The 23601-nt window shown below is 41.1% G+C and overlaps 1 protein-coding gene across 1 annotated transcript in view; it reads left to right on the top strand.

The window, feature by feature from the left end:
* Positions 1-22993, top strand: part of LOC131914618 (protocadherin Fat 3-like) — a 231493-nt gene extending 208500 nt beyond the window's left edge. The window contains exons 3-4 of the mRNA XM_059267225.1: positions 22136-22339; positions 22932-22993. Of these exons, the coding sequence (XP_059123208.1) occupies positions 22136-22339; positions 22932-22993 (266 nt within the window). The remainder of the gene's footprint in view (positions 1-22135; positions 22340-22931) is intronic.
* The last annotated feature ends 608 nt before the right edge of the window (positions 22994-23601 follow it).

Below are 23601 nucleotides of genomic sequence, written 5' to 3'. Positions count from 1 at the left end.
CTGAGCTGCATAGTGAGTTCCAGGCCAGTATGGGTTACATGAGACCTTATCTCCAAAAAGAAAAATATTACTATGATAAGACCCTCTTGGTGAAAACACCACAAATTTAGTAACAGGACACAAGGAAATGAAGCTGGGACTAACATATAAGCTTCTCTGTTGGCTAGACTTCATAGTACTGAAAGGTGATATGTAGTCTGCTGGGGGAAAAATTTATCAACAATCTTATCCAACTGTGAACCCTTCAAACTGTATCCAGTCTGGCAAGATATATCCACGGGTAGAATAATGACATGAATATTGTACAGGTAACCAACCACTTTTTAATTGGATTTAAGGCCCAATCCACAGAGCCGTTGTACTCACGCACTCATGAACTCACAACAACTGTAATTGCCTGCAAAAGATCGAACTGGAACTAGTCAACATTCCAGCGCAGATGTGAGAGGAGCTCTTGAGCCCCCACCCCTAGCTGAGCAGGCAGTTGATTGGGAGGGAAAGTCAGTTTTCCTTAGGAGTGTAGCTCCTGGTAAGCTGGCCATGCTCCAATGGATGGCCCATATTTATGTGCATGTACACAGCACTGACTGGACTCAGTAAGTTCAAAAGAAAAGAAGGGAAGGGAGGAAGGGAGGGAGGGAAAGAGGGAGGGAGGAAAGAGAAAGAAAAAGAGAGAGATAAAAAGGAAGGAAGGAAGGAAGGAAGGAAGGAAGGAAGGAAGGAAGGAAGGAAGGAAGGAAGAGGACATGAAGTTGAAGTTGAGGAGATAAGAAAATGAGAAGTGTTGGAGATTAGGAATGCGGGTTTATATGATGAAGGTACATTGTATACCTGTACAGAACTCTTGAAAGAAAAAAAAAAATGCTATGTTATAAAAGAAAAAAATCAAGGACAAAAAACAGCAGCAGACACACAGAAGCTGTTTTCCCTCCTTACTGATGCCGTGTTCTAACCAGACACTTTCAGGATGTAGGCAGGACTAGGGCATACTGAATACTATGGACGCTCAGACGAGCAGCCCCCTCAGGTCCCGACCCAGCTGATTTTCTTTATCACTGAACAGCTCTTATACTCCACTCCAGTCCCTGAGTAGTTCCTTTTTGAGATGTAGTTGGTAGATGTTCATTCTTGGGAATATTCCAAAAAATGATGTAAGTAGAGCACACTTTCCGAGCCATTGAACAAAGAAGTCAGAAGACCCAGGTTGCCTAATTCCCATTCCATTTATTGTTTCCCTTGTCAGTTATCAGTTCCCAAATAAAATCTACCATGCTGGCAGCTTACACTTGCTTTTTGACAATTATTTTAGGGTCCTGTGCATGCCGAACATTCGTTTGGAAAAGACTTCCTTCTTTCAGTATGTGCCCTGTGAGGGAAGGGGATGATAAGTCATACATTTTTTTTCAAGCTATACTAATCAGAATAAATGGGTAAGAGTCCTGTTGGGATGATGTATGTTTTTTCAGTAATTCCTGGACGTTGGTAAGCGTCGCTGTGTCTCCAAGTCATTAGTGAGAGCTTCAGATTTTTGAAAACTCCTTGTGATTGCAGGGTGAGCCCTGTGAGGGCTGATCCTACCATGTGCTGCTCTGGGGGCACCGTTTCTAGGACCATGCATTCTACAGTGGCCTTGACTTTCTTTGCATATGAAATAGTTAACAAATAAGCCAAAATCCTGGACGCTCAAGAACAAGAAGCAGGAACTGTGAAATTCTCAAGATGGACTGTTTGGTCATATCAATGCTATTGTACTTGCATTACACCCCCTAGATAGAATTGCAGCCCAATCTCAGCAAGGGCCTGGAGTCTCGACATTTCTACATTTCTCAAGAACATACATGACACATGAGGTCATTAGATATTTGGTTATGTGTCCATGTCTTCCTGTCACAGCCTGCCTGGCATCCAATCTGTCCCATTCATTTCTCCAGAGGGGCAGCCTCTTGACAGTCTGCCTCCTACAGTAGCATTCTTCTAGAGCAACCAGTAGAAGATGTTTTAATGCTGTTTTATAAAGCAAATGTTAATATATGTGGACTAATTTGCTGGGTAGAGGTTGTTTTCTTCACTTTTATTAAGAATTTGTACTCAGGGAATGCAGAATAACCTTATAAACTTAATGATATTTAATTAGTCTTTAATAACTGCTATATCTATAGTGGCAAGCTGGGAGCTCTGAAGAAATAGTGCTCTAGGAATAGTCTTTTCTTAGGCGACGAGTCGGCAGCCCACCCTGGGGACCCTCCAGTCTGACCACAGTTCTTCCCCCAGATCCAATCCCATGATATTTGACGAGGGCAGATGGTAGCAAGCAGACTTGACTTCCTCTACTGAATTTCTTATGTTAACACTAGTATACATGTACCCTTCATCCCCTCCCTCTGCTCCCAGCAGGGAACCTCATGAAGGCTGTTCTTCCCTCCTTATCCTTTCCAGCGTATGGCCCATACTGTCCTGAGCCAGACATCCTGTGCTATGTTCGCTCATGGAGGATGCAAAGGATTTGGGTTTAAACGAATCATGTTTGCAGAAGGGCTCTGCTAGATAGCAGCAAGCACCCATGAGCTGTAACTGTTTGAACTTGGTCTTCTTCAACTATGGATGCAATGCCTCCTGTGCTGTGTCTACAGGGATGTAAATGAGATCCAGATGCAAGTTTCTAACTGCAGTAGTGTCCTGACACAGGTGCTGTGGTCTGTGTATGAAGCTCAAACTGACCACATCTTTGTTCTGCCTCCCCTGATCACTGACTGTCATCACAAGGACCTTCCCATCCTGCCTGTGAATCTGCTACCTCCTTCATTCCAGGCTGTGTGTGAGCTTTGTCATCTTGATTCCTACCAAATGCCTCATCACAAACAGGAAGGACTTGGCAACCACTGACACCTGCCCCATCCACATGCATCCCCATCCTCACACTAGGGACAGAGATTGACAGGACCATTGTCAGAGGGAGAAATTGAGAAGACTCTTATGAGTGATCACATTGCTAAGATATTTGAGTGGTCAGAGTAGTGTCACCCTAAAGATACTTAACAGACATTTTCGAATAAGGCAGACATATTCCAACCAATAAATGTATTAGGTATATGAGGTGGCATCATATAAGAAATAAATCTTGAAATAAATACACATATCATGGTATAATGAAGATAATGAAAATGTCACAGGAGTAAGAAAGGAGGAGGAGATAATCCTATATGGTTAGTAAATTCTCTTCTGCAAAAACAAAAACCCAAAAACCAAATGATATAATAATTGAAACAACTTAAATATTACCTTATATATTTTGCAACTCTCAAAATCAAAGCTCATCAAAATTAACTTCAAAGTGATGTAACTAAATAGCTATGATTGTCACACACCTGTAATGGCAGCACTCAGGAGGTTGAGTCAGGAGGATTTCATAGCCTGGAGTATATAGGCAGACTGTCACAAAATCATAGCCTAGAGTACACAGGCAGACTTCATAAAACTTCCAAATAATAAAAAAAGAAAAAACTAGCTAAGCTTGTCCTCTAGCACAAATGAGAAAACAAATCTGGGAAGAGCTGACATGCTTCCTAGTCCTCTCCTGAGAGTGGCAGAGTCTAGACCCCTGCTAACACTTTCTGCAGCCTTCTACTCAGGTGAGAGACAAACCTGTGATACTCTCCAGATAGATGGCTTCCACATAAGATTTCTCAAAGGAAATCAAGGCAGGGAGACATGGACAGGGGATACAGAATGCCATTCTTGACCCAAGACCGCACGCTCTCTCCTCATTCACAAGCTGAGTGAGTTAGTGGTGTAATATCGTTCCCCCTCAGTCAACCCTCAAGAACTGGTGGCAAAAGTCCAGTCCTTATTCCCTATTGTCCTTGCTCCTCTGTAGTCCAGCAAGCACCACTGTGTTCTCTCAGCCAGAGGCCCAAGGTTTCTATTGCAACGTCTTTTGGTCACAATTCTGACCCAAGAGTTTAATAAAGTATCTAATTTCTCCATCCATCTATCCATCCATTCATCTATCTACCTATCTTCCATATATCTCCATCACTTCATTTTAATTATGAGGCAAACATTCTATTCTATTGCATTCTGTTCTTGTTTAGAAAAAAAAACACATCATCATTTCTAGCCTTACTTGGGCTGCAAGCATGCCCTGTTTTCCTGAAGGAGCATGTAGCATGCACCACCTTCTGCAGGAATGGATCATTGTTTATGTAAGATATCTGGTGTCCACCATCCCCAGCTCCTGGGCACTTACTGGGAGGCAGCCAGGAAGGAAGGGTGCTCAACTTTGCTGGTTAAACCCTACCGCTACTTCCTTCTAACTCACTAATGAGCAGACTCTTCACTCATGAGATGGTAATGGCAGTAATGAATGTACTTTCATCCCTTGAGAGCTGTGTCTGTCAGTCATTCTGCTAACTGCTTGCATGGTTTAGCCTCACCTCAGCACCAGCCGCTGAGTGTGCTATTATTAAATCACATCTTAGAGCTGAAGAAACTTGAGCTTGAACACGCTGAATTTGTTTGCTCATGGTGTTCAGTTAGAAACTGAAAATGGAACTTAGCTTTCTCACTCTGTCTGAATTCCGTGTCTGAATCCCAAACCTGTGTTCTGGCACTACACCTACGACACCTATGTTAATTTCTTACCATTAGTCTCACAGGAAAACCTCTGTCCAGCTGCAGCAGCAAAGGGGTGGGACATAGATTGCTGCAGTAAGCCTGACATTTCAGATTGCAGGTGAGTGTCAGTCACTTGCTGAATCTCCCTCTCCCTATTTCAAGCCAGCTCACTGTGAGTGATGCAGAAGTCACGGACGCAGGGGGGCTCTCACACAACACAGGACTTCTCTCTTCATGTCTGTGCTCTTGATTCAAAGTCTTCACTTGGAAATCTGGAATTCAATTAGTATTTTTGGTAGATTTGAATTCTTTGTAATGCTGAGACATTTTGTTGGTGATTAATGAACAATTGTTAGATTTTTCCTGGTGACATAACTCATCTTGTGCTATTTCACATTCTGGCTCAGCACTCTGGCAGGTGAAGTAGCATGGTGGACGCAGGAGACTGAGGGAGGAAAAGTGGCTTCCCCAAAGGCATGCATCTTGCTGACAGTGTCATCCATTAGATTAACGAAACATGGCAGCACTTATATCCATCCCTTAACTTCTAGAGGCATTTGATTAATAAGAGAAATAAGTCTTTAGGGGACTTTATCTGCTTTCCCCTGTGAAGTTAGCTCTTCAGCAAGTGTTTAGGAATCTCTTGCATATGCGAAGGGATAATTATTGTTTTACTGTTTAGTTTTAAGACAAATTAACCAAGTAGAACTATATTTTAAACATGCATTTAAGAATAAGGTAAACAATTCAAATGTTAGGCATCCTATGAAAGCCATGTGCCTGTATTTCCTGCACTACATAATACCACAATCATCTCATCCCATGAGTCATATTATTTAGTCAGAATGTTACTACCAATTTCTCATTTACTTTTCAAATGAAAGTGCAACATCTACTTTTCCCATTGACTTATTTTTAGGTCTACTCTCTACATGCCTTTAATATTGCTGGTTCTTCTCTACCCGATTTCCTTTGTGCTGGTAAGATATTGGAGCATCATCTCTCAAATCTCAGATACCTAGGCACATAAATAGAATATCTGCCATTTTGAACCCTTTTTTTTAAGACTGAAAATAATTGAATAGTATAAATACTGTGGCATCCAACATTGTGGTTGGGGTTTTAAGTGTGTTCAGGAAATTAAAAGCTAGGATCCCTGCAGGAAGGGAGAGATAATGATACAAGAGTATACTGAATTGCACACCTCTGTGAAGGAACTGTGAAGAAATACCAGTTCCCTGACCTCAGAATCTTCAAACATTAATGCATTTTACTTCTATTCCTGGCAAGTTGTTTGAGGCAGTATTACACACACAGGCCCTGATGGGTTTTATATTACCAGGATATTGATACTTGCCGACGCTCAGTTAATTTACTTTTCATTTCCAGCTCCTTATGGAATGATATGCGGGTAGCTGTTACTTTTCAATCGTGTGTTCACGCTTTCATATTGCAATTACTCAGCTTTTAATAAAAAACTAAATGGAAAAATCATGCTTGAGTGTGAAATATGTGAATTTGTAGATTCCATATTTTCTGCCTCCTTCTTCTCCTTGCATTAGACTTCAGAACATCTCCAGCCTGACTCTCCCCTGACAGCATACAGGAACAAGGTAGAATGGGTTAGCTGTCTCCATGGTAGGATGTGGGGTAAAATGGATTAGAATGGGTTAGCTGTCTCCATGGTAGGATGTGGGGTAGAATGGGTTAGAATGGGTGAGCTGTCTCCATGGTAGGATTTGTGTAATTATGCGTAGGAGAATCAAAGAACTGATAAAACATGATAGACCATGTTGGCTGTGAATTCACAAGTTAAGCAATAGTAAAATAAACTCCTTCCATCCCAACACTGCAGGATTTTGCTCCAGGGTCAACCCCAAGGAAGGGTGAGGTCGTTTGGTAGTCTGAGAGCTTGAGAATGCTCTCAATATTTTCTGTTTGTAAGAGTTTGCTGGGCTGACTTGTAAAAGGTATCACCGTGGCCCAGAAAAAAAAAAAAAAGCATTATCCCCAGGAGAAAGGGGACAAGGTCTGTTTTTGTGGCCATGGAAATGCTAGGGCGGGAGCTTTAGGTCCACTTGGCACTAACCAGAGAAGTCCTTCCTCTCTTTCTGATCATCAAGAATGATGGCTGAGTAGTGATTATGGTTGTTTTGTTCTCTGAAGTCTAATGAACTAAACCTTTTTCTCCATAAATTTCTATATTACTCCATTGTAGAAATGAACTTTCAAGTCATGTCTTGATAATGTCAAAATGGTTATAGAGGCTTACAATGGGAATAGGAGAATTTTGTGTACTGATCGACATAATTATAAGTTAAAAACTGCTTGGAATTTACAGGCAATTATGTGCGCGTGCGCGTGCATGCATGCACGCACACGCCTTAGTATGTGTGTATGTGTGCTTATTTTCTGACATGTGTATTTGTGTATAATATATATGTGTGAATATACATGTGTCTATATCAGTGTGTGCACGTGTGTATCAGTGTATGTGTGTGTATAGTGTATGTATATATCAGTACATGTATGTGTATATATCAGTGTATTGTGTGAGTATGCATGTGTATGTATTCTGTGACAGTGTACAGATATCAGTGTATATATGTGAATATGCCTTTGTGTGTATGTGTGTATGCATGTGTGCTTGTGTTTTGTCACTGTGTGTATGTTCACATGAATTTCCATGTTGTGCCTGTCAAATGTCATTTTGCTGTAACATAATACCTGATATATTTCAGCTCACAGTCCATAGTCCTCAACTCCATTAGCTCTGGATTTACTGGGAGGCAGAACATGCTGGCAGCAGGAGCAAGTGGCAGAACCACTCTCCTTACGGTAGACAGGAAGCAGAGAAGGTGACAAAGAGGAGCCCCAAGACAACTCCCGGTGACACTCCAGCTGGGATGACCTACTTCCTCCAGCTCCATCCATCTTCTGAAATTTTTAGAACTCTTAAAAATATTGCTATCATCTGAGAATTAAGCCCCCAGTAAGAGTTTATGGGTGGCACATCACATCCAAACCACAGAGCGTATTAACCTGGGTTTTAAATGTACCCAGCACACATCATGATGGGATCAAATTTAGATTCATATTCACTCTATGAACTCATGCAAACAAATGGACCAAAGGTCCGTCCAGTTTACATATTCACTAAGCTGAGTTAAATGGAAAACAGAACAGCTGATTTTTGTTTCAAAGCTTGTTTTGTGAGTAAAAACAGAAAAATAAATAAGCGAAGATCAAATATAAGAGTGAAAATTATGGCCGGGCGGTGGTGGCGCACGCCTTTAATCCCAGCACTCGGGAGGCAGAGCCAGGCGGATCTCTGTGAGTTCGAGGCCAGCCTGGGCTACCAAGTGAGTTCCAGGAAAGGCGCAAAGCTACACAGAGAAACCCTGTCTCAAAAAAAAAAAAAAAAAAAAAAAAAAAACCAAAAAAAAAAAAAAGAGTGAAAATTATTAGTTATCGGGGTTGTATATAAAAATATTCACATTGAACCTGAGAGTAAGCTAGAAGGCTGTATTCCCCTTCCTCTCTCCCTGTGTGTACGTGTGTGCATGTGATTGTGTTTGAGAGTGAGTATGTGTATATGTGCCCATGTGCAGGCTAAACACAAACTTTCCTGTTGGTATTTTAATAGTGTGTGTGTGTGTGTGTGTGTGTGTGTGTGTGTAGTCAAAGCACACATTACTTTCCTGTTGGTATGTTGATATTTTGTATGTAAGTATATGGGTGGGTGTGCTTATGTGAATGTGTGTGCTTATGTGAGTGTGTGTACAGTCTAAGAACACACTATCAATATGTTAACACTGTCTGTTTTGTGTGTGTGTGTGTGCATGTATAAGAATGTGCATGAGTGTGTGTGTTTATGTGTGTGTGTGTGTGTGTGTGTGTGTGTGTGTGTGTAAAAGAGAGAGAGCAGTCTAAATGCACACTTTCCTATTGGTATAGTGATATTGTATGTGAGAGAGTGAGTGTGTTTGTGTATGTGTATGTGTGAAGTCTGAGCACATACATTCCTGTTGATGTGTTGATATTATTTCAATTACTCTACAAATTGGCCCAGGAGGTGTATCATTTGTTATCATTGTACAGCTCCAGACACTGGATAATTGACACTGAACTACTTGAAATTGGCAGACTAAAACTGCCTTTCCTTGTTAGTAAGAAAAATGAGAATTTATTTATTAAGTTTGGACCTTAGTCAATAATTCTAGAAAAAAAATCCCAATAGGGCTTCTCATTTTTTTATGTGAACACTACATGTAGCCTTTTAGAACATATTTCTATGGAATTTTTTCCATTTGGTATAAACTTGAGTAAGTTGAGATTAAGGTAAATTAACTTTGATTGAGGTGATATTTAAATTTGTACTGTGTGAAGAACCTGCTTCAAATTAAATAAATAAAATAAACTACTAAAAATAAATAAATAAGAAAGACTTTCTGTTTCCACTTCAGCGAGTGGCACAATATCTCCTTGAGCATCTAGTCTGTGGGCAACTGTTTGTCAGGTGCATTTATCTTTCTTTTTGACTGAGACAAAGATTAACCCCAGGACCTTGCTCACACTAGGTCAGCACACTGCCACTGAACCACAAGCTCTTCTAAAAGACTTTGTCATTCATAGTTTATGTACTAGTGAGACTTCGTAGAGTGATTCTAATGAGTGCCCGAGGTCTTGAGACAGGTTTGAGTCATCTCCTAAATGGCTTCAATAACATTTATTCTATGATATGTTTTTTTTTTTTTAAGACAAGGATTTTTAAGTGGCTTTTTTTCAATGTATTTTGAAATTTGATCTCTTGTGTAATTCAGAGCAGTATTTAGGCCTATCCTCTCCAGTTTAGAGGTTTTAACATCTAAAAACAAAATATGCCTTGAAAGTCAGAGGCTCCAGATGTATGTATGTATGTATGTATGCATGCATGCATGTGTCTCTCTCTCCCTCCCTCCCTCATTCCTTCCCTTGCTCCTCCTCTTTTCCTCTCCCTCTCTCCCCCACCATCTCTCACTATCCCATCCTCTTTTCCTCTCCCTCTCTCCCCCACCATCTCTCACTACCCCTCCTCCTCTCTAGTCTCATTTCAGCATCATGTCCTCAGGGGATCTTTCTTTGGCAGCTCAGGTAAACGTGTGTTCCCTCCTCTATAAAGCAAAGTGTCTTACAGATCTTTATGGCACTTTCCATAATTGGACTGCATAATCAGATGTTCCGTTGTGATTTGTCCTTCTTACTCCCACTGGCTTCTCAGGGTACCAGCCAGCAGTGCCTGGCGCACAGTGGGTGCTTTCCTGTTTGCTAAATGGGCAAAGACTAGATGCAACCTCCCACCTCTGCCTCCGTAAGAGGAGATCCTTCTGACAGAAACATTTAAATCAGCATTGATAGAAAATACTTTCAAATCCAAGATTAAGAAGTAAACCAAATTTGTTTCCCTGACCTTGATTCCTTTATATGTCCTTTTCTGATGATACTTTTGTTTATGTCTTTGATCATTTCAACATTTCTTTTTCTTAGTTCAGGGGGAAACAAGCAAATAGCCGAACAAGATTATTGAGTGATTCCTTTCTAGATACTCTGGTGATTTAGGAGTAATTGAAGGAAGGGAGGGAATGATCAACTTACAATGGTCTTAGCAGAGGTTAATCAGAAAATTCTGTGATTGTGGGCAAAAGAATTGAATATCTGTTTACCATGGGGCTGGATGCCTGCACACCTCAGGGGCTGGATACCTGCAAACCTCAGGAGCTGGATGCCTGCACACCTCAGGAGCTGGATACCTGAACACCTCAGGGGCTGAATGCTTACTTACACATCTCAGAGGCTGGATGCTTGCACACCTCAGGGGCTGGATGCCTGCACACCTCAGGGGCTGGATGCCTGCACACCTCAGGGGCTGGATGCCTGAAGGCCTTAGAAGTAGAGGAGGGCTGTTGGCTGAGACTAGGGTAACCTTGGTCACATATTGGCTCTCACCATGACATTTAATGAGTGTAACCTTCATCTCTCTTCATCTCCAAAATGAAAAAAAAAAAAAAAGTAGGGAGGAGGATATGGTTTTACAAGATAATAAAAAAAAGTACAGGAAAAATACTGAACTAGCACATTACTAAGCATATTTGACAACTTCAGTAATACTCATTATTTTGTTGTGTTTTTGCATTTTCAGTTAATAGAACAATGACATCTCCAGATTTTTCTTCCCTTTTGATATCAATAGTGTTTTCCATACAAGACCTCTTCCACGGTACACCAGCCCTTTCTCCCCTTTGTTACAAAGAAATCATAGAAATGGCAACTGGCTCCTTTCTCAATACTCCTGCCAGTGCCGCACTTGGCAAACTGATACAGAGAGGCACCTCATCTAAGAAGATAAGAAGTGATTGGTTCCCTAATGAATCTTTGTCAGTTAAAAAAAAAAAAAAAAAACCTGAGAAACTTGCAGGCTGCCATGGGTCTTGAGCCCCATTTTGTTTGGGGTAAGCAGAGTGGAGAATTGTAACAAGAAAGGACAGGAAGTTCTATAATCTGAATGTGGCCAGCATTTGATACAAGCCTGCCAGCCCTTCCATAAGAGAGCAGGGGATATTTTGTGAGCACAGAAGAGCCTGCACACACCGAAGTTCTGGTCCCACCGTGGAGACCAAGCTACTGCACAGTAACCCCCAACAAGAGTGGACCAAAGGGCGTGTGTAGAGTGTATAGAAGAGAGGGCAAGAAGCCTTCCCAGAGATAGAAGCATTACAGAGAGACCTGGAAATAAAGGCTCGGTTTTAACAGGTGAAGACAGAACCCTCAAAAACACCAACTGCAGCAGAGGGAATGGGATGCATGAGGGCATCAGACAGGAAGTGTGGGAGACAGTAGATTTGAAAATTACATCAGCACAGGCAGGCTCACCAACTGCCTCTCTTCTCTCCCTGTCTTTGGGGATTATTCTTCCAACCCACATTCCAGCCGGTGTGAAATTGGAACCTGATAACTCTCCTCACTGGAGTATCAACTACTAAAAAGCTGCTCATTTCTGTTCTGTGACATAAGCAACAGAACATGTCCATTTGCTTCCTAACTTCTTTTTGGTGTAAAATTCAATGTTTATATACATGGAACTTCTACCCACTGGCACAAACAATTTTAGAGCATGGTTATGACCCCCAAACGAAACATTGTCACCATGATAATTCACTCCCTGTTTTTATTTTGTTTTGGATTTTGGCGAGGTTCTCATTCATTGGCAAGCAGATATCTCCTTTCTGCTTCTACATAATCACCTGCTTTGAGTTTTTTTTAGTATTGATTTATTTTAATTGTATGGATAGAATGTTTACCTGCACGTGCATTAGTGTACCACATATATTCGTTCAGTGCTTGAAGAACTGAGAAGAGAATACTCAATCTCCTGGAACTAGAGCTATGAGGATTGTAAACCTCCATATGGGTGCTGGGAACTGAACCCTAAAACTCTACAAGGGCTCTGAACTGCTGAGTCATCTCTATATGCCATAATCTGAGCTTTTTATACAATATGTCTGTCTTTTTTAGTTCATGTTCGGAAGGCCTTCCATTTCACAGTGTGTAACAGTAGTTCATTTCTTTCCTTGCAGAATAATATTGTACTATCTCAATATGTCATGTTTATTTATCTTTTTATTGGTTGATGAAGGTTTAAGTTGTCTTCACATTTTGGAGACAGTGCTTATTTAAACATCTATATATGAGTTTTTAATATAGATACATTTTTCTTCTTTTAAGGACATACCTAGAGATAGAATTGCAACAACTTGTGATTATTCCATGTGAATAGTCTGAGTAATTACTGGAGTATTTTCTAGAAATGTTACACTAGCTAACATTACTACCAGCAGTGTATGAGGGTTCCTGTCTTCCCACATCCTTACCGACACTGATACCGGTTATTATCTCTTTGTTTTGATGATAGCCACTCTACTGAGTCTGAGGTCATATTTTCTTGTGAATTAGATACGCATTTCCTCACTGACTAATAATGTTGAGAATCCTTTAATAAACTGAATGCGTTTATTCTATTGTATTCCAAGCTTTTGCCCATTTTTAACTGGGCTGGTTGTTATTTTATTAATGGATTCTAAGAGTTCTCTAAGTATCCTTCAATCAAGTCTTTTCCTGGGTATCTGACTTACAAATGTTTTCTCCTGGTGTATAGGTGTGTTTTCCACTTCCTTGATGCTATTCTTGGAAGAGCAAAATTAGTGAAAACTTTTCACGAAACCAAATTTTCTTTTTCTTTCTATGATATGTGCTTTTCTGCATGTATCCAAAGTCTTTGCCTAAGCCCATGTCTGGAAGGTTTAATCCTATATTTTTACCTATAAGTTATACAGAGTTAGTGCTTACATTGAAGTCTCTGACTCATTTTGAATCTTCTATTTTTATTTCCTGTGAACGGAGACCCTTCATGATTTTCATTTGGACATTGGTTTGTTCCAGTGCCATGGGAAACCCTTCAGATAGTTCTATTTCCCACAGCATGGATGATCTTGACATTTTTCCTGAAGTTCGTTCATCTTCAATGTAAAGCTGGAGTGGAGCACTTGTGTAGCATGCACAAACCTTGAGATCCAGCCAACATGGTGTTGTATCCCTATAATGGCAACACCTATTGGGATCATGGAGGCAGGAGTTTCAGAAGTTCAAGGTCATCCTCAGTTACCTAGTGAGTTTGAGGCCAGCCTGGGCTATATGAGACTATATCTCAAAATTGTCTAACTCAACAAATTAATAAACAATCTAACATTATTTAGTAATATTCAAGAATCTGTTTTCCTGAAATATAAAGGCTAGATGCTATCCTGAAACCTGTATGGGGATTTTTGCAACTTTTAGTCATTTTTAAAATTAGAAAGTGACACACTGAACTTTGTTCTCTTTTTTATGACTGTTGTGATACTTTGTTCTTTGAATTTCTACAAAAACTTTAGAATTAGTTTGTTAACTTCTAGAGCAAAACAAAAGCACCTGGTAGGATTTTGGTGTGCAGTGTTTAATCTTTAGAATAATTTATGAAGTACAACCATTTCTTTTCTTCAGTACTAGAGATGGAATCCAGGACCTTGCACAACCTAAGCAAGCACTCTGCCACGGGGCCACAGCCCAGCCTGCAGTATTACCATCTTAACAATATTTGGTCTTGTGATTCATGAACATGAGATGTGTTTCCACTGATCGTTTTAAATTTTCTTTGAAGATTATTTTGTAACTTTTAGTGTACAAGTCTTATATGCATTTACTGTAATTCCTAAGGTTTCAATGCTGGGGATGTTGATATAAATTTAAGTGCTTTTCAAATTTCATTTTTGTATTGCTCATTATAAGCACATATAAATACAACTGATGTGTTCTATGCCCTGAACCTTTGTTTAATCTACTTTGTTAGTTTCAATTGTGCCTGGTGTATGTGTGTGTGTGTGTGTGTGTGTGTGTGTGTGTGTGTGTTCCTTAGTATTTTTGACATATGAGATCAGGATCATCAGTAGCTTTCCATTCATCTTTTCCACCTTTGTGTGTTTTATTTTCCTCCTGTGGTTAGAACCTCCAATACAAATTTAACCAATAGTAGCAAAAATTCTATCCTCCTATTCCTTATCTTAGGAACAATAATTCAGTTTTTTAATCACTGAGCTCTATGCTAACTGCAGGTTTCCTATATGTATCTTATTTCACAGTAACTGAGTCTCTGCCTATGCCTAATCTCTTAAGTATTTAAGACCATTCTTTGAGTAGTGGGACAAGTTCATGTCATAAGAATAATGTTAAACTTGTAGGTATCTACAATAAAGTTAATCCCAGTGAGGGATCTTATCATTGTTTCTCGTGTAATGGTCTGTGGAATCACAGTATTCCAAAACTCTGGAATGCAGGTTTAAAATTTTGACTTGGACATAGTAGCTCCGTGTTCAAGCTGAGGAATCTGCATGTTGATGGTCCACATTGTTCTAGTGAATGGAGGTTTCGATGCACAGTGTGGACCTAATTAAGTAGAAACTCCATGTACAGAAGAATTCTTTTTTTTTTTTTTTTTTTTTTTTTAAAGATTTATTTATTTATGTATACAGTGTTCTATCTGCATGCATGCCTGCACGTCAGAAGAGGGCACCAGATCACATTATAGATGGTTGTGAGCCACCATGTGGTTGCTGGGAATTGAACTCAGGACCTCTGGAAGAACAGGCAGTGCTCTTAACCTCTGAGCCATCTCTCCAGCCCCAGAAGAATTCTTGACTTCACTGTTATTAGATTCTAGTTAATTTTATCCCAGCACCTTAAGTATTTTGGTAGAGCATAATTCTTTCAGTTACTGAGATTAATACAATTAATTAATACTTTTACTGACATAGTCATTTTGCATTAAATATTCATTATTGATCAAAGACAATGTTCCTAATGATCCAGTAGTGAGATATTCTTCAAAATCAGTTAAGTACATACACAGCAAGTGTCCACTTGAGCATGCAGAGATCATTGCTGAGTAAGGGTAGACTGTAAATCCATCATTGCCACCTCCTCAGCCTTGACTCCTGGGGAGCTTCCAAGGTTTTCCCTTTTGATAAGGAACAGGCATGCTGTGTGTTTATATATCAATCTGCTAGCTGAAGCATTACATATTAGACTTTGTGCCTGACTTGCTTTCACCAGATTTTAGGAAGTACTGAAAAATCAGCTCAAAGGAGAAGCAAGAGGCTTTTCACAGTAAAGCACATGGAGTTCTTATCCGAGCTCTGGTCATTTCATAGCAGAGGCACAAAAGTTAGTAAAAAGGAATCTAAATATTCTGCCTGAAACAGTGTTCTTCCCTGAGACTCCCTGCAACACACTTGGCTGCAGAGCTACAACAAGCATTCTTTTCTGTGGGGATGAGCTTCAAGGAGAATTATGACCCAGTTCCTGGGTGGTTCTGTGACAATATATCAGTCACTGACCTTAAGAACCCCAGAGAGGCCTCCCAGCAAGTTGGATTCCAAGTCCCTCTCATAATGAGGTTGACCCAAGTGCTGCCTTTGAAGGTCTTTGCTCATGAAATCCATAACACTCAGCTCTACACTGTCTTACAAGCTTAGGAAACAACAACAATAACGAAAATACATGCAAAAATTTCTGCCATGCCAACTCCCCAGAACTGCACAAGCAAGTGAATCTGAATTAAATGCAGAAAAGATTCGTTTCCCCCAGTGACCTGAGACCTGGCCAAAGACAGTGCCTTGTCTTATTCCATTTAGCCTCCACCTTCTCCCAGGCCCACCCCTTCCAGCACTTTATTTACTGGTCAGCACAGTGGCACTTATCCTAAAAATGTGCTGTTGAATTGACTTAGAGGTGAGTTGAAGACCTGTTCTTAAATAAGATGGGTTAGCATAGAATAAGCCAACTCATTATTTTTTGGTGTGTGTACCAAAAAAAAAAAAAATGGAAATTATACCATATTATGTGGTAGGCAAGCAAGATAATTCACTTCTCATTGCATTAGAAAGAGTAATAAATTGTGGAGTAAAGATTATATATTGTGATTGCTTTTAAAACTACAACATATGGAAGTACTGCCTGCTTTTAAATATAAAAACTTTTCACCCCTCACAATAGATATTTATGAACTTTTTGCTGTGAGCTGATTACTATGCTAGATACTAAAACAGCCAAGGCTCCAAAGACAAACGAAGCATGGGTCACTCCCAAGAAACTCACAGGCAAGAGGCAATTACAGCGAGATTCAGTGAATCTTGATAGAGCTGTGCAGACTACTGTGGAAGCAGTCCAGGCAGACAATCAAGCCCTTCTGGGATGAGTAAAAGTTTCCCAGAAAGACTCTTAAAGAGAAAGACAGCTGTCTGCAGCTGTGAGGTGCTGTGCCCAGTGAAAGCCAAAGGTAATGTTATCATGGTCCCAAAGGAGGCAGAACAGTGCAGAAATGAAGTGATACCAGCAGTTGGGAAGTGGAGGCAGGAGGATCAGGAGCTCGAGGTTAGCCTCAACTACACGATAAGCTTCATAACAACAAAGAAAAAAACTAGAGAAAGAAAGTAAGATGGGAGGGAAAATGGAGGGAAGGAGAGAAGGAAATTTAGAATTACTGAAATGGTTAGAATTAAGCAACCAGTTGAAGCTGGGGGCATGAAGAAAAAGATCTAGAAGTTGACTAAGTTACATCTTGAAGGGGGTGGCATACTGACTAAAGCCACTTCACATTACCTTGATGCTAGTAGACCTACCCTGAATATGTGGAAATAGATCAGCAATGTAGACTTGTTAGCAACCATGAGAATTCAGTCAGCAAAAGTTTTTGTAAAAAAGTATTTATTTATATTGTGTGTACATATGTGTTCCTGAGTGTATGTATATTCATCATATATGTACAGTGTGTAAAGATACAGGAAGAGGGCATCAGATCCCCTAGAACTAGAGTTACAAGTAGTTGTGAGCCACAGTGTAGGTGCTAGAATCTGAACCTGAGTCCCCTAGAAGAGAAGCAAATGTTTTTAGCCACTGGACCATGTCTCGAGGCCTCCATAATTTCTTGTAGTGATGAAGTGAAAGACAGCAACCTGAGCAAAGTCAAAAGATGAGACACAGAGTTCAACAACTCCTTATATAAGAGTTCATAAAACAAAAACAACCACCAACCAGGTGGCTTAAACAGCAGACAATTGTCATCCCACGATCTTAGAGGACATAAATCTACAATGAGTGCTTCAGCCGTGTTGAGTCTTTCTAAGTGGAGAACTTGCTCAAGATGTCTTGGATGGTAAGAAGCCATATTTACCCCTGTGCCTCTTCATATGACCACCCCTTTGTCTTTTGTCTATATCCCAAATTCCTGCTTTTTCAAGAGTATTTCTTAGATTAGATTAAAGCTAATGTTCTTAACTTTGATTTGATAATGTAGAGAGAACGTTTCTCTAAACAGGATACAGTGTGACCGTTAAGAGTAGTGCTGGATGATTGCTTGAGACAGAATGCAAGAGGGGATTAGGTAGATGGAGACTGAACTGGATCCAAGCTGTCTTAGCTGTCTTCTCCGTACTGCATTTCTTTCGATAAAATGGCATCACAGCCTATGGGCTGCCTGCTTCTGTGAGTTTTAGATTATGTACCTGCAGCACCTTAGTGTGATCCTCTTGCTTTGTAGTTAAAGTATTCTGACTGTACCTCAGGGAGTGGGGTTGTGGAGAAACCCCAGGCTGCCCAGCTCGTATATAGGCTGTCAGATCCCATAGCATCAAAGTCATTCTGTTTGGATGACAATAATCTGTGTTTCAACTGCCCCTCCCTAAGACTAGCTGTCACTACTAAAAAAGACACCTGAGGCCAGCATAGCCAGCCTATGAAAGCTCCTTCCAATCATGTTGTCAGCTGGAGCCCCCAATGAAACTTAGACCAATGGTTCAGACAGCAGAGATGCTGCTATCAAAGTTTGCAGCTAAACACAGCCTTCTGGCAAGCCTTCGGCTCCGTATTCCCAAAGTTGTCATTGGCCCTGCTCATTCGGTGACATACTGGGGGAGCTAAGACAGGTCAACGGTGAGCAACCTGGTCAGTAAACAAGTTTCTGTCCTTCAACAATTTTAAAGAAAAGTAACTTTAGTCAAACCCAAGACATATTTAGCGAACCCCAGGCTGAGAATCTCCTCTTTTGTCACTTTGAATTATTGGGTCCTATTGAAGGCAGAGATGAAGTGTGACCCAGACAGGAGAACCACATTGGGCCAGGGGACTTCCTGGCTTTAATTAAAGTACTGAAATTGATGAGTATTGTAAGTGACTTGCCAAATTGCCTGACAAAATGATTTCCACAGATAACTCCTTGTTTTCAGAAAAATGCAAGAAAGTAGCCAAAGCTTTGAAGTGAACCAAACAAATGGCATCTAATGGAGGATTAGCCGGAGGATGCCTGAGGTTTGGAAAGAGACCAAGCACTCCTCTGGAAAAGTCCTTTTTGTACTCCCTGGAGAAGCCCCAGAACCTGGCTGCAGATTTATCTCAGCTTGTTTTTTATCCCAATTTAAGTAAGACATTGGAATTATACTGGGCTGAATTATTATGGAGAGTTCATTTTAAAGAAAGACAATTGAGATAATAGTTTTGAAGGCTGACATTTAATTTGGTAGCTGGGCTTAAATTCTACTTATTCAAAGAATTTGGAGAAAGAACAACTTAAGAATTATTGGTTTAGAGAGATTCAAATATGAATTTAATGCATCAATTTTTGCTAAGTAGAAAGACCATAAAAACAAAGAAAGATCATAAAAACAAAAGTTTTAGGTGGGAATGAAGTCCCATGTATGTGGGACTTTTTATTTATTTTAAAAAATACAAACAATCCAATGTTCTTCCTGTTAAGTTTGCTGGCACATTTTAGGTAGTAGCTCCAGAGTCTTGATATCCTACCCCAGAAGATCCTGAGTGTCTCCAGAGTGAACTGGCAGGCGTTCTAAAGCTCTGAGCTGAGGGATAGATGGTCTCTGAAGCCCTCACCCCAGTGACAGCTGTCTGAGGCAGCGGCACTCACCCCATGGCACTGAGAGGAAAGGAAAAGGATTGACTTTGAAAAAGAAGCTGTGGCGTTGTTGAGATAGGCACTGACTCCCCTGCTCTGAAGTTTAATCAGTTGAAAAATCACCTCTCATTAACTGTGGGTAATCTGCCTTGGATGTCCTCTTCCTAAAGGAGTTCAGAGGAATATTCCTGTTGCTTTGGGTTCTTCTGTGGTGTGCGCAAAGCTCGGATTAACATTGACAAGTGTCACAGATGAGAGATGATGACCCTTTTGTACAGAGGTTAGGAAGGAAGTCGGAGCCATTTTAGTGGCTCTCCATGAGCAGATAGGGCTTGTGGCATGGTTCTAGAAGGTTCTGTTGATCAGAGGAATAGAACCCCACATAGGGAGGAATGGCTTCATGGTGGGCTGTAAGAGATGGAGAGGGAAGCTGCCTCCTCTGAGGCAAACACCTCTCTTAACTAGCAGACACTTCACAGAATGGGAGTCTTTTGTTAAAGTGTTAATTGAGATTTAAATTATGTTAGGCTATCTGACTTACAACTCTCCTGAAATCTGATGGATGTGGGTACAAAAGGAAAGGATTGGGGGTACAGAGCTGCTGACTTAGGGAATGATGTCTTAACAGTGAATAGCACAGATCAGGTACTGGGTGTCTGAGGTGGAAACAGGAGGTGGTGTGAGCACTGAGGGACACAGTGCTTCCAGTTTCACTAATGTACCAGGAATTTACTTTTTCAACTGTTTTCTTAAACAAGGAGACGAGAGCTGGACAGCCTCTCTTGACATTCCCCTTTCTCTAAGAGCTGGTGTTGATATGGTAGATGCAGTATTGAGCATGCTGTTGATAAGTGGGCTGACAGCATTATAAGGATGAGTTGACATTAATCATGAAAGACTACAGGAACTCACAGCATGAACAGCTTCGTAAGTGAACAAGGCTGTGTGAAGGCCACTGAGGCCCATGAGTCAGGCTTTGGGCATCTCAACTGTAGCTTGATAACCTCTGAGTGACTTGTTGAAGATCCTTCCTGCCACTGTGCAACTGGATAAGCAGGACCAGCCTCACTTTGTTATTCTATGGGGTAATTTAGACAGTGGATCTCTAAGCCAGAGCAAAGGACCTACCTGTGGCGGGCTGTCAAAGAGAAGGTGTTTACTGCAGCACATGGCATGTGTTCACAACTTACATGCTGTCATGATTTGCAAATCGTTCCTTAAAATTCACTGTTTAACTACCTCTTAGAATGTAAATTTTATCTTATGTTCACCTTGGGAGCTTGCTATTTCAAATCTTGATTCTCTTCATAGGGAATTTTATGGTGCTAATTATCTACATATAATTTATCTGGTTTATTAAGTTCTGCTTCCGTTCTTTGGTGTTTATTGAAGCGAATCAGGCTTCATATCTTGTTCACTCATATTTGCCCTCTGCTGTGAGCTTTGTGATGTGTGATCACTAGTGTCAAGAACAGTATCTTTCCCTCAGCTCTTGAGAATTAAACTGGGGGAAGCTTTTCTTCGAGCGATTATTCTCGTAGGTTGAATAGTCTTTAAATTGCAATTGACAGAGTGTTAGTCGGATGCTATATTTAGGAGCTATTGTGTACCTGCATCTATTATCTGTGCTTCTCTTTCTTTTCCACAAGGCAGTGTTTCCATGGAAAAAGCACATTTGTTGCTTAGGAGATTGTCCACTCTTCCATTCTTGTTTTTTCACCCATTTAATCCCACACAGGCTTGTAATGTCACTCCCAGTTGCTGTGGAGACTGTTATGATGTCATGTGTGTGCAGCTGATACAGTGGTGACTTAGCAGGCAGAGATTCTGAAGTGAGACTAGTACAGAAGTCTTCTGCAGACATGCACATGAGTGCATACATATGCAGGTATCTGCACACAGGCACACACTCGCGCACACACACTGCAGGAATTCTTTTTGGAAGTGATCCTATCAGAACTCATGAAAAGTGCATCAGGCTTTTTTTTCCCTAATATAGTCAAACTTATGCTCTGCTCTCTGATGGCTTGGCTTCTCAGTCATTCAGGATTAAAATGCTGACAAGATAAAGAAAGATGTACAGCTTTTTTTTTTTTTAACTTAAGATACCACTAAATCTGTAGTGCTCTGGAACAAGGCTAATTAACTTGTAACTTACATCCAGAACTCTCCTTATCAGCTTATCACTCTTTATTAATCAATGTGACTAGAAATGAATCAAGACACAGCAGCAAATTCAAAGACTCATAACTAAGCTGGAAATCCCTGTAAAAGGGTAAAGGACAGGAGAAGTGGCTCAAATGTACTGAATTATTTCTATATACTAAGTGGTGACCCTCCTGAGGACCTTCGGCCTCCTCTCTCTGCCCACACCTTAACCTCCACTGCCCTTCTCCAATGCCAACCCAAGAGTGCTGTGGATATCGCTATATGTAAATAAACTCTGATTGGCCAATAGCCAGATAGGAAGTATAGGCGGGACTAACAGAGAAGAGAATTGAGGGAACAGGAAGGGAAGAGAGAGACTGCCTGGAGCCGCCGCCAGGACAAGGAAGATGTAAGGTACTAGTAAGCCATGAGCCATGTGGCAAAGTAAAGATTAATAAAAATGGGCTAAATATAAGAGTAAGAGCTAGACAATGACAGGCCTGAGCTAATGGCCAAGCAGTTTAAATAATGTAAGAGTTTGTGTGTTTATTTTATAAGTGGGCTCTGGGACTGGCAGGACTTGGTGTCGGGAGCTGGAGAGAAATTCTCCAGCTACACAAGAGAGTGACTGAGTCTCTTCACCCCTTTTCTCACGCTGCACCTAATTCTGACTCCTGCCCCATTTCTCTCATTCTATTTTATGCTTTCTTCAAAACTAACCCATTTCCCCCCAAGAATGCAACCGAGCAGAATTACCAGGAAAGCCTGTACAATGCAGGTATTAAGTTTCATGGGCTCAGAGGAATTAGAACGTGGCTCAGACCTCAACTTCTGAACCAGATTCCCGAGAGATCCTGGTGTTGTCAGAGCCCTCAGTGGATCCTCGAGAGATCCTGGTGTTGTCAGAGCCCTCAGTGGATCTCCGAGAGATCCTGGTGTTGTCAGAGCCCTCAGTGGATCCTCGAGAGATCCTGGTGTTGTCAGAGCCCTCAGTGGATCCTCGAGAGATCCTGGTGTTGTCAGAGCCCTCAGTGGATCCTCATGGTCCAGCTACTGTCCTCATTGCTTTGGATTCCTCTCCTCCCACTCAGTCAGAAGCCCTTCTAGCCTTACACCAGCAAGCATGCTTTCACTTGGAGTCACCAGGACCCTCCCTCCCTGCTAACAGCAAAGTATGTCTGTCCACTGTGAAAGACGCACGTGACTGGCCATGCCCACTTTGAAATCTCCTCCTCCTAGTACCACGGCACACTAGCCTTTCCAGTCATTCTCTTTGACACTTACTTCTTGTAATCCTTGTGGGGTCAGTTTCCCCACTCTACTCCTTAAAGGTCAGCTTTCCTCAGGCTACCACACTTACCCACGACTGTTGATGGTGCCCATGTGCATCTGACATTTCGATAATCTGAGCTGCAGACCAATGAATTTACCCACGTTCTCAGTATCTGTGTCCTGTATTCTCTGTGGACTCAACTTCTTTAAATCTGAAGCACTCCCTCCTCACTAAACGTAGCAGAGAATGCTTTGTCGCCAGACTCAAACTTGAAGCTGTCTTGGTCTAACTTATCCCTGGCAGTAACAGCTCTAGAACTTCCAGTTTTCCTCTGAACTTCTCCTCGAACGTGTCTCTTCTTAGTGTCCCACCTTCAGACCCACACCATCCCTCAAGATGATTTTCTCCCATGGATCCAGCAGTAGTTGATTTTCTTGGCACCCCCTTTTAGATGGTTGGCTTCATGAGGTTATGGAATCTGGACCTTTTCATTCTGTATTCTCAGCACCTAGCAGAATGCCTGGCAGGCTATCAATGGAGTGTGATAAATGAAAGCACGAACTGTCCAGCACGCCGCTTCCTTGGAAAGCTTCACTTACAGATCAAACATGAAAAGCAAGGAGCTTTGGGGCCAGAGTATTTAAAACCTGAATTGCCAAGAAACCAGATTGGTAATGGTATTAAGTGTAGAGCTTTACAATTTATTTCCCTCCTTCTAGTCTTGAGCACGAAACTAGGTCAACTGAATGTTTCCTCAACCTGAGAGAAAGCTGGCCACTTCGCTTCAAAGTGACCTTCCTCCCATTTCATTACCACAAGCCCTAACTTGACAGAGATTCGCTCAGGCTCCCATAGTCTCCCCTGAGATCTTAAGCTTAGTAGTGCATGGTAGTTATTGCCAGGGTGACTTGAGTCTTCTCTGTCACCAGGGTCACCATGGCAGCCTGCTCACTGAGTCTTTGATTTCCCTGTTAGATCAGAAAGCAGGGATGCTAATGACAATAAAAGGTCTCACTGAGAAATTAAAGGCTGG

Source organism: Peromyscus eremicus, chromosome 7 (assembly GCF_949786415.1).
Source record: "Peromyscus eremicus chromosome 7, PerEre_H2_v1, whole genome shotgun sequence".
In the NCBI taxonomy this organism is placed as follows: Eukaryota; Metazoa; Chordata; class Mammalia; order Rodentia; family Cricetidae; genus Peromyscus; species Peromyscus eremicus.
This window is presented reverse-complemented; position numbering and strand designations above follow the sequence as displayed.